A 16,869-nucleotide genomic window follows, 5' to 3' on the forward strand; every position below is an offset into this window, starting at 1 on the left:
CCGGACAGCGTATGAAACTAGACTAACGTCGACATTGTCGATTATTCCTTCTCCGCGCGACAGATTCCGAGGACTCATCACGAATACAATATGGCTTGTCTCTTGTAGCGCTCTCGATGGCCTCATCGGGGCGAGACTTCGATCCACGTACCCGGGCCTTCTCCGACGAGGAGCTCAAACCGCAGCCGATGATCAAGAAATCACGGAAGCAGGTCAGTTGTTTGTCATATTCGAATTGAATATTTTTCATTCATCATTCAATAAATCTCCTTGTTCGAAGCATTGAATCAATAGGAATAGTGATCCTTTATAACATTTTTTTGTTTTATTTTTTTTTACCACTACTCTTTGTTTTTTCATTGTATTTTCTATCTCGTTTTCTGTCCTTTAATTATTATTTTTTTTTCCTATCAAATATGTCCTTATTCGATGCTGAACTTCTCATATTTAATTGAATTATTATTTGGGACATATAATTATTATTTGAAATATTTCTTACTTTAAAGTCAAAGTAATGGAACTTAGAAAACAGAGAAAGAAAGTATTTGATTAAGTATGGTTATTATAATATTCCTAAAATATAAAATAAACAGAGATTCTACTGTACAACTAATTCTTTTATTTTTATCTCTTAGAGCTATATAAATAATTTATTGAAATTCAATTTGTAAGATTTAACAACCACTCTATGATCTTTAATAGGATTTTCAATATCCATTAAGAAATCAGAGTGGGTTTTGGTTTTTCTTTACAATTCCTCATTATAGTTTTAAAATACGTCAATTTCTACGTTCGTTCTAATTTCCTGCTCTTTTCCATGCTCCGCTACCGGCTACAGTTCGTTCCGGATGACCTGAAGGATGACAAATACTGGGCGCGTCGTAGGAAGAATAATATGGCAGCGAAACGATCGCGGGATGCACGTCGCATGAAGGAGAACCAGATCGCTCTCAGGGCCGGCTTCCTCGAGAAAGAAGTAAATCTTCCCACGCCTCTAAAATTAAAGAATACACATTTAAACCAGGCTCTAAATCTTTGCGTCGTATTGATGGAATTGCGCCAATGTAGTGGAAGTCATGTCCTATGTAAAACAGAATCGTTTTTGTTATGGGACACATATGGGAACAGCATCATTCCTTTTCAAACATGCAGAAATATGTATCATAGAATGAAAGTCATTTAATTGTTTTACAAATTTATCTTTGTTTCTGTAAAAGAGAGCCCTTTACTTTGCTGTACAAATACACTAAAATCATGTTTTATGTCAAACAAAATCTTTTCTAATATCAAGCATGGAACAGTATGATTCTATCTCAACGAAAAGGAATGTGTACAATGCGCAGTCACTTACATATTCTACAAAAAATCTTTGCTTCTATAAAAAAAAATCCCTATCAAAAAAATCTTGAAGTATAAGTACATTTTTCAATGATAAATATAGATTAACATTCGCTTATCTTAAAAACCAAGATGAATTTTTCTGTACAAATAAAACCTACTATACTGTATCAGTCTCCAATGGAAGAATCATCCTGTTCTGAGTTAAAACATCATTTATATGAAATGTTTTGTCCCTTGGAATAATATTTGTATTATCATAGTCGATAACTTACGTTCTATTTTTAATTGGAAGAATAATTTCATGAAACAAAAATGCAAAATTTCAGAACATGGGCCTGCGGCAGGAACTGGACCGGTTAAAGAATGAGAACATGCTGCTGCGTGACAAGCTGAGCAAATACACGGACGTCTAACAGTACGCCGGGCAAGCAACAGCTCGTCGTGGTATTAAAAAAGATACAGACACGAGCGTTTGTTGTGCCAGCTCCTCCCACACACTATAGTCGCAGCACTTAGGTTTTTCGCCAGTTCGGATGAAAGAAGAATAATAGAAAAAAAGAAAAAAAAAACGAAAAAAAAGAAGAAGATGAAGAAGGAAAAGGAAGAAGCGCGCCGAATCGCAAGACCATCTTCGATAAATTCGAACCAGCCCACCCATAGTCCCTAGAGGATCCCGAAGATATCCTTCGATGAGAATTTCTGCTAATTCATCTTTCTTCTCCTCTTTCCTTCGCTCTTCACATGCTCATATACATACACAAAATGTGTACACATACACACATACACATGTAATTTCTTTTAACCCATTCCCCTTTGGGATTTCCTGAACTCCTTTCTCCCTTACCCAGCCCCTGAAAGCCACCCTCTCAAAAAAAAGTGTACATAGTTATATGTATAGTTAGATTATATATGTATACATGCATACATACACGGCCGTGTGTATGTTTGTCTGTAAGCGTGACTCTGTGCGCGCGTGTACACGCGCAACCGCATGCACACGTGTATGTATTTATACGCGTACATGTATATACCATGCAGGTGTATTAACCAGTCGGGTATATCAATTCGCTGCAGCGCATTATCGAGCATTATATGTATACACATATATACAAAGAACGCGTACGTATATATCTATATACATAAAGAAACATACGCATACACGTATACACGCGGAACCGCAGACCGCGGAATCGTTAGTGTGCGTGCCAGATGCGAATGATGCATAAACGGCAGGACACTTTGAAACTTTTCCTTTTACGTCGGGCACGTTGATCAATCAATTAAACGCTTTCTATTGAATGTGTTGTAGGAAGATTCAATAGAATTTAATCTTAATTAATTCGTTAAGTAGAAGGCTCGTAGTATTTTTTGAAGAATCCTTAATTTTTTAAACATAATAATTTGTATACTTGGATATCTCTTCCATTTCAATGCACAGTAATATTTTAATTTTAATCAAAATAATTTTACAATTGTTTTTAAATAAGATTTACGTTTATAAAAACTAAAGAAACTGATCCATCTGAAATTAATTCTGATCTAAGATACTTTTTCATTAATTACTTGATTAGAAAGTTCCTATTAATGATATAGTTGGAAAATTTGAATTTACTGGAGTAAAATTAAAGGAAAAGCGATCTATTGGAAGAATTATCTTAACTGTATTTACTAAACATCTGACACGCACACGGTAATCGCCACATAAACAGGGCTGGAGCTGATTAGAGTAATAAGTGAAAGATGTACGAATGTGTTAAACACAGATAGGCGCGCGTAGAAATGATCGATAGTTGGAAAATACGGCCGCATGCGGTCCTTAAGCGTCTATTTAATCACGCGCTGACTCTCGAGCTTCTGTTTGGTTCTTATACAATGCAGCCCTCAAATCTGATTATTGCGGATACATTCTTGATCTAACGTTTTTCTCGGTAGTCTAATTTCAAACGAGCCATGAAGCAGCGATTTTAAGGTTCTTGAATGACGTCTAAATTGACCAAATACAATAACTAACATTATTGTATTTCGACGTGTTTTTGTAACCTATCTGCATTATATTTTAAAACACTATCCAGTGAATTTTATATTGGTTGTAACATTTTCTAATGGAACTTTTAATATTAGAGAAGAACGAGAAGCGAAAGAATATCCGTAATTGGTGATTTGTTAAGAAAAAGGAAAAAATGAGAAACAAAGAAAGGAAAAAGAGTTAATTACGAACGAAGGATACTTGGGAGAACGACGCTTTTCTGCGCACGGACTAGGTCCTAGTTCTCTAAGAAACGTTAATTACAGTAGCGTATCCCACAAGTGGTGATGGTACACACACAAGTGATTCTAGTTGTTTTTATCGTAAGATAGAGATCAAGTGCTTCTTTTTTTCATACATAACGTTTTAATCTCTCTTCTCTCTGTAGCGTTTCGTTTTTTCGGCGCTCGGTTGTATGCCAGTTGGATGAGTCGCTCGAAGAGCAACATACACTCTCTCGAGTGCGGGGAAAGCGTCGCGACGCATCTTTTATTATCGTTTTATCATGCTTCGACGTAGTCGATGGCTGTCCGACAATGGATTCTCATTAGATATTGTCTATGGTGCTCCTCCTTTTTATCTTTTGCTTTTCTACTTCATCCTTCAATTTATATTCAGTATATATTTCTATATACGCAATATACGCAGTTTAAGGAAGCAGTGGTCTAGGAATTTGGAACTCCTTCCATCTTTCCTTTCTTATGCAATGGATATATTATTGGCAAATAATTTCTTCCTTCTAGTCTTTTTTTTATCAATTCTACTACTCTTTTATTCGTTTGATCTGTTCTGTTATTTCTTCTATTAAATCTAGCTCTTCATTTCTTCATTCCTATTTCTTCTCCTCTCAGTTTCTCATTGACATCGCACTATTTTATTGTTATTCTTTTCTTTCTATACTTATCTGTCTGTTGCTAATAATATATTACTGTTATCTATCTATTTATCTCTTGATATCCATCTTCTTTATATTTCATTTGCTCATTGTTTCAATATGTTCCCACACAAGCACCATACGACTTGGATCTTTTTTAAATGTTTATTGTTATGTGTAAATATTTTTTACTAAGTACCACCGTACTATTAGTTCTTTCTTATGGCAAGATATAATTGCATAAATCAAAATTCTAGAGAATCGTATAATGATCATTCTTAAAAAGGAGATGAAGAGTACTTTTTTATTGAAAGAAAAAGCAATTGCATGTTCCATTGTTAATGACGCCACGGCAAGAGTTATACACATGATCATAGGAATAAATCGTGTATTAAAAGGGCTACCCTTCGGACAAGAATAAATAACGTATATCTCTGTTCGTAGTTGCTTCCTCTTGTCTGACAAAGAAAAGCAAAGAAATTCAAATGCGAAAAAGAAGAGTAATCATGAGCTAAGCCCACTCATGCGCCTTTCACAAATAATACACATGTGACTAATATTTTATGTACTGTTGATGCGCTAAATGATAAGGGATTCTGCTCGTTGCAACGCTCAGTGACAATAATCGAGTATAATTATTATATACACATGTTTTTTAGCACCTTCTGCGACGTGAAATCGGCATTAAGAGCATGTTCCCGGTGGAACTTTTTTTATATTGCGCCTGTTATTCATTTGTTACATTATTGATTTGTTATTTTATCATTTTTTATTTGTTCCTTTTGACCCTACACTACACGAATTCTCAAAGAGCTTATAACGTATAATGATATATATATATGATACATCATAGATACTATCATATATATGTGTATATTTGTAGACATATACAAGATGAATTAATTTTATAGAAGGCTTTGCCAATGACAGATTCGCTTCGAAACCGCCAGTCTTTTATACGGCAATTACATTTTCTAGTTAATTAAAGTATACGTACTCTGTACATTTATTTCTTTACTTTTGCGATCACGCATTAAAACTTCATAGAATCGACTCTATTTTATAATTGTAAATTTTAGTTGCATACAGAGTCCATGTATAATTAATCGTGTCGACGATATGGAAAATTGTTTTACGTCTTGTTATCATATATATATATATATATATATATTTTCTTTTTTTCGCCGAGATTTTATGCACGTTGTATAGTATGAAATTTTTGTGTAGTTTATAGTATATACGCGGGTAAATCTAGTAACTGCAAAAACGAAATTACACGCGAATTGCTTTTTCAGTTTAGACTCGTGTTTCAGCTCCTAGTAAAATACGATTGAAGAAATTCGTTTAGACGTATCCCCTTACTTGATTGCGAAGAAAAAATGAAAGGCAAAAGTTAGACAACAAAAAAGCGATTTACGAATGTGACATTTAACATTTATAAATGCATTGCGAAGTCCATGCGTAAGGAACGTGATAGAATGAGGTAATACAGATACAGATTAGATTAAGAACATACAATGCAAGGAGCATCTCCGCACTCATTGTTCAATCAGATCACACATAAAACACGTCGCTTTTTTGGCATGCAGCCTGATTACCTGAAAGATAAACAGAACTCATTAGATTGTAACATCCGATGCATCGAAAGCTATTTAAATATGAATAATGGAGAAAAATTGTCACACAATGCCTAACAAAACGTACTTTTTGTATCTTGTAACTGCGATTAGTAGCGTCTAGCGACAAATTACAACAATGCCAGGCATTTTTTGTTTCTTTTCCGATTGTTATAAATAGACTGTGGACTCTGTAAATTATATTCATAAAAATATGAATTTCCATGTATATCCGCGGTCTAATTATAAATAATCCCTGCGTCGACAGTCGCCCTGAAGATGTAAAAAAAAAAAAGGAAAAAAAAGAAAGCAAAGAAAGTCAAGAATGAAAAAGAGACGCTCGTTCACGTTTCTCGAAGATCGATATTTGTATAAGTACCTTCTAGTACAAGTTGCTAATTAATTAAACTACTTCGTAGCTTTCTAAGTGACCGGTCTTGGATCTCGGCACAGTTTTCAAACAATGACAAAACGATGAAGCGCAATAGTGTTTGTTGGTTATGTAAAATGAAAACAAAGGAAATAGAAAAGGTAAACAATGTGACCACGTGCGTACGCACATGGCGTATGCGCGCGCGCTGAATACTGCAGTCTGAGGATAGCGAAGCAAAAAGAAAAAAAATCTATAAAGAGAAAAAATGTCGTAAAGGAGAAATCGTAGAAAAGAAATAATTAGAGAAAAACACGGTAGATGCAACTGACAGCTTTGCTCCAATTAGAATTTAATGACGATGACAGAACGGAAGAAAAAGTGAAAAAGCAAAAAAAAAGCAGAAAAGAAAAGAGCAGAAATAAATGCAACACAATGGGAAGAGTTTTAGGTGACGTCGCCGCGTCCATTTTAATGACACGCCATCCGATCCATTTGAAACGAAAAAAGATGAGAAAACAGTACACGCGAGAATTAAAATACGACCACCAACGTCAAAGTGTATCACATTTCGAGAAATATATGTATTTGTTATTGTTTTCATTGAATTATATTGTTATACCTAATCCCGCATTCATTTGTTCGTTTAAACATATTACTACGCTGGTAATATACGCTAAAATGCTTTAAATAGCCTGGAATATTTAATAATTCTGTTACTATTGATATGATCAGATTGTACATAACGATGATCAGTTGCAAAAAGTAGTAGGAATAATCCGTGGTTATTTAAAGGACATTAGTATATTATTTCATGTGTGCTGTATCTATATTTAATTGAAAGAATATATAGCGATATTAATTTTAAAATAGCTGACAAAAGAAACGAACAATGATTCATTACTTGCTTGCGAAACTATAATGGCTATAGAAGATATAGCACAAATATAAAGTGTATTTCATGGTGGGTTTCTGAAAATTAATCACGCTGATATAATGGATTTCATAACCACGAGGTGGACTGGCTAGTACCAGTTGTACGATGATTCTTGAATGAAAACGATACGAACGTTTCTTTACATTCAAAATAATGTTTGAGTGAACAAAATAATTGTAAGAAGAGTGCGCACAAACGCACCGAAAGAATGTTGATTTATTTCTCTTGCGATTCTTTTAACAATATCAGTTCAGCGTAAGGAACAGTTCACTAACAAATGTGCACAGTTTTGTATGTGCATCTCTGTCTCCGTTAAATACCCTGAATTCACTATCGAATCGTCTGTCCTTGTGTGTCGCACAATATCGCTTTCTCCTACTGGCATTCGTACACTCTATATCCTTGTCACACACTATCGCCCTCTCTTTCCACTGGCATTCGTATACTCTATCCTTGTCGCACAGTGTCGCCATCTCTTTCTACCATTGCTCATGTCGCTCCTTTATGAACAATATTTATCCTTAATATTTGGATAAGTCATGTGCTGCCATCTGTCGAACATGGAAAGAACAGCAGGTTAAGGCATTTATGAACAGAGGGCAGTACATGACTTATCCATAGACGGAAATTTTATTACTCGGATAAGTCATGTCCTGCCATCTGTCAAACATGGAAGGAACAGCAGGTTAGAATACTTAAGGACAGATGGCAGAACATGATTCGTCCATAGAGTAGAACCGCAATATTGTGCGACAAGGACAGACAATCGCGTGCCAATAGAAAGAGACGGCGATACTGTGCGACAAAGATAGATGATACGAGAAGTGGTAGAAAGAGATGGCGTTACTATGCGACGAGGACAAACGACACGGACGGTGTCAAACAAAGAAAGCGATACAATCGTAATAAGGACAGATATATATATTTTGTGCTAGACGAAGAGAGCGATAATATGCGAGAAAAGTAAATGATATGAAGAATGTTAGGGGATAAGTGTCAGTGTGCAAAGCGGCTATTTTTAAATGTATATTTTCAAATTAGTTTTTTTATTTACTTCCCAAGAAGAATAACATAAAATATTAATATTGTTAAGTGGAAAAAAATAATTAAAATTATTACTGAGGCGCCAAAATTATTTATTATACATATACGTAATATAGGCGAAATATATCTAATTCCTATTAGTTAAAGGAATAAATTATAAAAAGTGACAAAACGGTTCGAGAAAATTGGTAAATATTAAAAAAATCGCCGTGGATGCGCATGTTCCTTCCACTAATTACTTCAAAGGAAGAAACGTGCGCATAGTTCTGCCGTTAGCCGTTAGAAGCCCTTGTTCATATCGCACATCATTTTGCTGACTTTATTAATATTACATCGATGATCTCCCTATTCACCCTGATATACTTACATACAAATATATGTTGGTCATCTGGTTTTAACTATTTCTGCGGTTATGTTCCATTATTCATCTTTAATAATTACATTTTATTTTCAATCCAAAAAGAATATTTGTAATATTTTGCTATATAACGAAATAATCGTAAAATGTAGTGTTATGTAGGGAGGTGAAACATATGTTACTAGAAAGGGGATTCCTTGGTGTACACAATGTCCTGAGAATATCTGTTTGAATATTAACGTTTATACGAATAGAAATTTGCATACACGCTTAAGATCTATTATGTTATATATTGTGTCATACTTCTACAATAAGCTGTTTCAAAGTGATATTTAACCATCGCTTATACGAGCAATAACTAAAATTAGATTTGTTTGCAGTTAAACACAATTACGATTGTTGGTAATAGTGGGAAACCATATGTGTTAATCATATTATCTTATATTCAGTTATAAATACTCTTTTTGATGTAATTATTCGAATTGCTGTATTTTAAGAAAGCTCAAAAAGTATTTAAAAAATTCTTATTATATTTAAAAACCAATATGGCTTGTTTGAACGATGAAAAAGTAAATTTATATGTCATTTATCATATTTATATATCATGAATTTTCAGTTATTTATTTAATATTATAATTTGATGTATTTTAGGCAGAAGCAATAAAACTTGCCAAAGAATATCAGCAACATTATTATGAACTGCTTCCTGATTGGTTTTTATATGATTCTGAAAATTATGAACTTATAAGATATAAGATCGGATATGCTTTGTTTGGTCTTCCTAAAGTTGATAAAGGCATAGAAATATCAGCCACCTGCGAAAGTGAAACATTGGGCAATAATCAGGAGAATGATATATTTAGTAAAATAGTGTACGATAAGAGAATGTGTGAAGTTATAGATACAATATATCAACAGATAATGAAGTTTGGAAGAGATAAAGTGGATAGTACTATTTATATTGGAATTATATTTAACGTAATACTTTTACAAGCAGATATAAAGCAATCCAATAAAAAAAATGATAAATCAAACAATGAATCCAATAACATAAGTAGCGTACCAATATTTAAGCTAAAAACAAAAACATATGGTATATCTTATATTGACCATGAAGCTAGAATGTATAAAACTTGGAATGATTATGTAACAAATAATACATTGCCTCAGTGTACTATGATTTTACCAAAAAATGGTTTGTATCAGTATGATCCAAATTATAAAGTTACAGAATATATTTCAACTGCATGGATTCATATATTAGACTCACCTGCTTGTACTGTTAAAACTAAAGTTCTTAAGGGTATTGATATAACTGCAAATACATTGTCTGTAGCTACTACTATAGGATTTGGAGTTGCTAGCATGTTAACACCTATTGCACCAACTGTTTTTGCTGCAGGTATGATTGTATAATTGTTTTATTTGTAGGGATACAAAAGTGATTCAATTTCTATTTCCCTTTTATCTCAATTAATTGAGCAAAATTATTATCATTAGGTCTTATTCAAAGTGGCATATGTGGAACATGGATTATTGCAAGAAATTCTCATAAATTAGTAGATTTTGCCAAGCACAAACAATCCATTATTCCTACAAATAAGAAAGCATTTCCTGCCTGGCTTGGAATAGGTAGTACAGCCTTATCGTTAGGAGCAAATGGAGGAACTATGCTCCTCTCTAAAGCTTTTGAAAAAAGCAGCTCCGTAGGTGTTGCAGCTAAAGCAGCTTACAATTCTCTGATATTAAGTAATTTATCAATGAATGGCATTGGTATAGTTTATCAAGGATATTGTTTAATTGACAAATACAAAACAGAAAGGGACGTTGATTTTTTGGATATAGTTATATTCACTTCGCATGTTCTGTTCTTTAGTAATGCCCTATTAAACACCAGACTGGCTGGTGAACTCATAGAATCATCTAAAGGTACCATTTTTGAAAAATTTAAGGCTGCTTTGAGAATCAGTCGTCTAAAGGAAGAGTTTGATAAAATGAATGCATACACTGGTAAAGATACACAAAGTAAATCTGAAGGCATTGTATACAAAATAAAGCAATTTACCAACAAAGAAGATTTCTTATATGGTTTGAATAAATTAAGCTGGAGAGAGAAATTTCCAATAAAATATCAAAATAATAACATTGTGATAAATAATAGAATATTCATAGATCCTGTTCAGTTCACAGGACATTTACTGACAATTGGCACAGTCGCATTTAATTTAATAAATTCAGATTCGCCAATAGCGTCCAAAGAAAAAAACGATGTGATAATTAAGCTAAAACTTTTACTTAGACAATTATTAAAAGATTTTTACGTAGAATCGAACGATGAACAGATGCCTGATATTAATTACTTTAATAATATTTTGCAAGAAATGAAATACTTGGATAACGCGATGGATGTACTGACTAAGTGTTTTAAAATTACTATGGTTATAGTAGAACATTGCAATGATCCCAAACAGTTTTTATGCGAAGCTATTTATTTCTCCTGGACGTATTGTAAAGCAAATTTAAAAGAATATGTTACAAATCTTAGCTCCGCTCCGAAAAATAGCATATTCCATGCATTAGCGAAGATTGTTACATTTTTATACGAATGCATCGAGGCAATAGGGAATGAATTATTCTCAGCTTTTTACGCGTACATGATGAATACAAAACTAGCTGTTGACAATCAGTATTGCTCATCGCTGTAGTGCTGCCTTTAGTAAAATATCTTATTTCTGTTTCATTATTTAGAATAACGGAATATTCAATTATTACTTTATATTGCTTTATTGATGGTATTATTTTATGTTAGAGGGAAGAATCTGATTGATAGAGTTTAATTGTTATTTATTGTGAAGGAATTTAAGTGTTATTTATTATATTGTTAATATTTATACATTTATAAGAACTCGATGTAACAACTTGAAAGTGGATAAATAAACGAGAAGGATCGTAAGGAAATCTTACTTCTTGCACAGAAGTGAAGGCATTCGTTTATTTCGTTTCTCCCAAATATTTAGATACAACTCACACAAATATATACAGACGATACTGAGCACATTTACAATTGTTTCAACTGATCATTGGTCGCGTTATCGTTTAAGAGACATTTATAAAGCAAATGTTACAATTGTCGTCGATCTCGATCGATCGTGATTATCGTATGGGTGCGCGCATAATAAATTAAAAACCTAAGCTATAATTTATTCGAATAAATTACTTAGGTATAGGACAGACGAGTGAATAGATCACTCGTGGATTAGTATTGACCCATCGTTTATCGATCACTAAACGATGTTAATACTCGTCCACGTATTAAACGAATTTACGGATATAAAATTTTCCAATTTAATCGTATAACTTAACACCGAGCATAAATACAATGAGAAATGCTACGAATAAATATTAATTATTGAAATTTCTTTATCTACAAAATATATCGTCTTGTTACGCAAGCGTAATTAAGAATAATGGATTTTAACGTGCGATTCGATTCGATTCTGGCGGTTCTTTGGAACATGATCCAGAATATCCGACGTTTTCTTCTTTAATATTAATTATTATAAAGCGTGTTATAATAATTAATATCGTATACAGACGACTGTATAAATACATCGTGGACTATATTCGGTACATGCACGCGTTTTCATTTTTTTTTTTTTTTTTGTTTAACAGTTATACAATTAATTACATCATAACACGTACTTTTTAAACGATGACCACCATTCGAACTCTGGTGTTTTAAACATTTCCCTAAATGATATTATTTAATTCGCTTATTTAATCATTTGCAAACATCGTTTACCTTATGTGCGTTGGAAGAAACAAAAAAAGGAAAAAGGATATTTTATTTCTCACATATCTGCACCACTTTTCGACTTCGTATCGTTTTATGTATGTATTTATATACAATTATCACTAACGTAGAAAACGATAACGAAAGTGCAGAAAAAATAGGTTTCCTGAATATCGAGCAAGATTACGCACGATATGCAAAAATGCAGAATATATAATATCGTTCTGTCCATTTCCATCTTTCTTTTTATCTTTCTCCCTTTCTCTTTTCTTTAATTTTAAAACTGACTGTAGTTTGGTCGTCGATTTCTTCTTTTTCAGCTAACTATTCTACATCCGTTCTTCGATAAATAAAATAGGTTTTTACCTATCCTGTTTTGTGATTTTTGTTGAGAAACAGCCACTGGAATGTGTATATGTGTGTATAGTTTTACTGAACGTTTATTGAATGTGTTCGAATATTTATGTAGAATTCGATGGAAGCCCCTGTACGCTTCTGCTTCTGCTTCTTCGATTCGGTATCTTTAAGTAGATACAGGCAGAAGATAATACATTCTGCTTGTAATTATTCTCAAATTATTATTATCAATATTATCAATATTAAATAATATCAATATAAATATTTTATATTAATTTTATATTAATGTAAATATATTCTATAATTATTTATATTAGTAATATCAATAACATTGATAATATCGATAATAAAATTATTAACTACGATACACTTAGTATCCATTACTTAAAGAACTCTTCATAATATTCTCTTCTCTCCACGCAAGTTTGAAGGATAAGATTCCTTCCTTTTTTCCCAGAAGATCTTGAGCTTCCAAATTCGAACAGTCTTATAATTAATTCCAGATTTAAACGTCGGCTAAGTAAATTCTTAAAATTACGTGAAACGATGACCGATATTGTGTGCATGAACGCGGCTGCTGATTATACGTACAAATGAAAATTTCGGGCAACGACGAATAACTCGGACTCGAAAAATCGCACGATCGATGTCCAAAATACGTATTCCTTTTCCTAATTGGTCGTATTCTTTCGTTGCGATTCCTGGATACGATAGAGCGAAGATGAGTCGTTTCGAAACCTCGTGTTTGGCAGCGTACTGCGGCTAATTATTGCTAGACTGCTGATATTTATGCACTTATGTGATATTTAAATGTGTAAAATATATGTTATATGTAAAGATAGACAAATATCCAAAACAAACAAGTTCCTATTTAGTTGTTTCCAAAAAAAAAATATTAATTTGCATAAACATTCGCAGTCTAATTATGACGATTTATATAAATTGGTAACAGGATCCAATTTCTAGTCTGTACATTCGAACGATTAATTATCCACTGCACGGATAATCGCTACAAGTTTCCATCTAGGTAACTTTAAACGCCCATATTTAAATACTGTTCGTCGTTTTCTTTCGTTAACTTGGGCCGATTTGCTTCAATTCAGTAGTATGCTCAGCAAAGTCAATCGCGTTAGTATTAGTCGTAATTTAATTTACGGATAATACAATTTAACACATCCCATGCCCACACATAATTACACGGTTGACGAAAATAAAATATTCATTATGCGAAGAAAAATGGTATTCAAAATTAATGTACTAAGTATTCGGAGCAAGTACTATTTTCTTTTTTATTAAAATATCTATAAATATGCCTGGGCTCGATCTGTAAAAAATTAAAATTGCACAGTGATTCGTAAATTATTTTGATAAATTTCATTATCATTTCCTTCTGCTGCTCATACTACTGATGTAAATTGCACCGATGTCTTATTATTATTATATCCATAATGTCCATTAACCTGTTAACTGGGCAGTTCCTTAACCAGAAGCTTTTTTGGCACAGAATTAAAAATTGAAGATCTCGTATTAATTTTAATTTTGATATAAAAATGCAATATTATATTAGAAATAGGAATCTTCGAATAAATAAATTACTAAATTTATGATATTTGCAAATTGAAGGACGAGTTAACTCGTCTTTCCCGGTTAACAGGTTACGCGCTATAAAACTGGTCCTGGATGTATCTGACTGCGGCATTGTTGCACTTCGGAGATGCATTCGATTACTGTACAGAATGGCTCGTCTTCGTGGAATTAAAACTGATCAATCGTTGTAGTAATCTTTCAAATCCCTCGAGGGTTTCAATACTAATACGACCAGACTAAGTCCAGGACTTGTTGCTAGAGTCTCTTTCGTACGATAGATCAAGCTTCTTTCCGATTATATCACACTTGCGAACGCTGAAATAGGTGTTTTTCATTCTTATGTCCCCATATAGGCACATCAGGTTCTCTCATCCAAGTTTGTCGATCGCTACGGTATTATTTCGACCATATAATCTTCGATACCACTGAAATTTTTTAACCCTTTCACTCTTATTTTTCTTAATTTTGATTATACTAACGGGTTATAGCAGCTGCATATCATTTCATAAGTACTGCCCAATTATGGAAAGAAGTATAAAAACAAGCTTCTTCGTATCTTCCTATTCTGATATCTTTCAATAATAGTGATCATTCTATATCTTCATTTAGTGGAAGATCGTACTAAAGTATAATAGTGTACTAGAAAGATAAATAATAAATTTAATGTCTTCAGACAAAATGTAATAAACGTAGCGAGTTTTAAAAGTTTATGTCAGTTTGTTAGAAACTGGCTATTCAACAGATATTACCTTATTAAATAGTCGTGCAGTATAGCTGAGTATAGATGATCTGGATAAATATTTTAGATAAACGGAATGCTTGGTAAGGTTTTAATATGTTATTAAGTTGCGTGCAGTAACAGTAATTAAATGATAGAGGGAATTTACGGACAATAATGTATATCATATACCCATGAAATAGTTCATAAAGTAAATAAATTAACATACCCTACCAATATCAAATTCCATAAATAAACAATTCTGTAACTTCATAATAATCCTGCGTTCCAAAAAACTCTCCGAGATACACCATTTCAAGCATTCCTCCCAGAGGATACTTCAAATCCGACCCAAACCATAATTCCTTATCTCTACTGCAAAGCGCCAATTCATCAGTGAAAGGGTTAATAATCATTAATCCAACTCCGGCAAGCCCAGCTCTTCCACGTTAAATCACAGCTCTGTCCCCTTTGGCGTCACTTTGGTTACTAAGCCTAATTAAAATAGCCATAACCAAACGAGGTGATTCGATTCGTCACGAATCGTCACCGTGATATCACCGTTGATATTTTCGAGACCAGCTAAGCTAGGTAAGTCCTGGGGTTCGTTTTGGGATTGCCAGAGTCGTCTTTCGTGGTGCACGACCAGGCCTCCTCCGCTAAGCTTCCGTATCTCTGAACCCCTGGAAATGGCGGCCCGGTGCTCTGTGGTGAGTAATAACCGCCCTTCAGTTGATAATAATTACTAGTCTGTTGGTACTGGTACTGATCGCCGTGCAGAACGTTGCTGTAGCCGGAATACGAGCCATACTGCGAAGAAGAGTACGATGAAGAGTATCCTCGCTCGCTCAAGCTTCGATAAGGCCCCGGATGTTGGGGCCTACCCTCCTGTCAAACGGGCGTGCTTACTGCTGCGCTTGTTATATAATCGATGTCACCTATACTCTTCACTCGGCGATGTCTCTTGTTGCCTGTGATGGGTCTAGGTGGCAGTTGCGGAGGTGGAGGAGAATTGCTGCGAGCGCTGCTCATATATTGGCTAGCCAGGCTTCCGGTATCCGACGAAGAAGATGGAGAGGCCTTCTCGCTTCTGGGTCGGAGTCCAAAGGCTCTGCTTAACGATCCCTGTTGAAAAAGGTGTAATATTGAATTAATTGGAAATTTGGTTGAGATAGTTTTGAGACCCATTTGTAATATGAGAAATACGGTAGGTCTCGTTTTTAACGTTTCGCGTGTGCCAAATATTGAAATATTTTCCATGGTGTAACATCGCGGAGAAAATATTCGTTTCTCCCGATATTACTGAAAAAATATTGGAATACCTTTTCTAGCTCAATATTGCAGGGATATTGGAATATTTTCCTTTGAAATATCGCGAAATTGACTGCAGTTATGGTGTAACGGCGGTAACAAGTATTTTAAAGAGAAGGGAGGTTCTATTTGCGCGCAAATTTTTCTACGGTTGGTATCGTATAAACGAATTCTGTATGCTTATTCATTTACTATTTTTTAATTTCGTTTGAGAAGTACGAGGTTTTAATTATTGTAAATAAAAAAATTTATTTTTTATTGTTACTATACTATTATTAATATAACGCTACAATGATCTCAGAGCTGAAAAAGTAGCAATTTGCAAAGTAGCAAAAGTTAAATTAGAATATTTAATTAAAACATAGAAAATGTAGCAAAAAATATTTCTGTTTCGCAATTACAATGCACTACCAATGGTTCACACAATATAGAACGTATACCAACCGCAAAAAAATTCGTTTTCATTTCCTTGTATTAAAAGATATATCTGCCCTGTCGTTCTATTAATTGGATATTAATAAAATTTGTTAAAAACGT

General features: G+C 33.6%; 3 protein-coding genes and 1 long non-coding RNA gene across 29 annotated transcripts in view; 2 read left to right on the forward strand and 2 right to left on the reverse strand.

Annotated features, from left to right (window-relative positions):
* Positions 1–6,835, forward strand: part of LOC100651344 (thyrotroph embryonic factor) — a 113,964-nt gene extending 107,129 nt beyond the window's left edge. For 5 of the 9 annotated variants that reach the window (XM_048411941.1, XM_048411936.1, XM_048411935.1 and 2 more), the window contains 3 exons: positions 64–212; positions 839–976; positions 1,668–6,835. In XM_048411941.1, coding sequence (XP_048267898.1) covers positions 64–212; positions 839–976; positions 1,668–1,754 — 374 coding nt within the window. In that variant the 3' untranslated portion in view covers positions 1,755–6,835. The remainder of the gene's footprint in view (positions 1–63; positions 213–838; positions 977–1,667) is intronic. The other 4 variants (XM_048411939.1, XM_048411938.1, XM_048411940.1 and 1 more) reach the window with 1 other exon arrangement.
* On the reverse strand, positions 600–7,528 carry LOC125386300. Its single transcript, XR_007226320.1, has 2 exons — positions 7,366–7,528; positions 600–994 (listed from the first exon to the last, which is right to left on the reverse strand). It is a non-coding gene; the product is annotated as an uncharacterized LOC125386300 (long non-coding RNA).
* On the forward strand, positions 7,521–11,543 carry LOC100651776. Of its 2 annotated transcripts, XM_048411934.1 has the most exons (4): positions 7,521–8,396; positions 8,947–9,135; positions 9,218–9,968; positions 10,067–11,543. In XM_048411934.1, the coding sequence occupies exons 2-4, from the start codon at positions 9,112–9,114 to the stop codon at positions 11,269–11,271; spliced, it is 1,980 nt and encodes a 659-aa protein (XP_048267891.1). In that variant the 5' UTR covers positions 7,521–8,396; positions 8,947–9,111; the 3' UTR covers positions 11,272–11,543. The 2 variants fall into 2 exon arrangements, with proteins under 2 accessions (XP_048267891.1, XP_020722278.1); XM_020866619.2 differs by lacking the exon at positions 8,947–9,135.
* LOC100651897 (kazrin) overlaps positions 11,541–16,869 on the reverse strand; it is a 138,657-nt gene continuing 133,328 nt past the window's right edge. For 14 of the 17 annotated variants that reach the window (XM_020866616.2, XM_012316477.3, XM_048411929.1 and 11 more), the window contains 2 exons: positions 15,931–16,146; positions 11,541–15,831 (listed from right to left, as the gene is read on the reverse strand). In XM_020866616.2, coding sequence (XP_020722275.1) covers positions 15,604–15,831; positions 15,931–16,146 — 444 coding nt within the window. In that variant the 3' untranslated portion in view covers positions 11,541–15,603. Of the gene's footprint in view, positions 16,147–16,869 lie in introns of all 17 variants that reach the window. The other 3 variants (XM_048411933.1, XM_048411932.1, XM_048411928.1) reach the window with 2 other exon arrangements.

Source organism: Bombus terrestris, chromosome 14, assembly GCF_910591885.1.
Source record: "Bombus terrestris chromosome 14, iyBomTerr1.2, whole genome shotgun sequence".
In the NCBI taxonomy this organism is placed as follows: Eukaryota; Metazoa; Arthropoda; class Insecta; order Hymenoptera; family Apidae; genus Bombus; species Bombus terrestris.

What these genes read in the sequence shown, in the direction of transcription:
- LOC100651776 (XM_048411934.1), top strand. Translation starts at nt 9,112, where the DNA reads ATGGCTTGTTTGAACGATGAAAAA. An exon ending in CTTGTTTGAACGATGAAAAA is followed by an intron (nt 9,136 to 9,217) that starts GTAAATTTATAT and finishes GATGTATTTTAG; the next exon opens with GCAGAAGCAATAAAACTTGC. An exon ending in ACCAACTGTTTTTGCTGCAG is followed by an intron (nt 9,969 to 10,066) that starts GTATGATTGTAT and finishes TATTATCATTAG; the next exon opens with GTCTTATTCAAAGTGGCATA.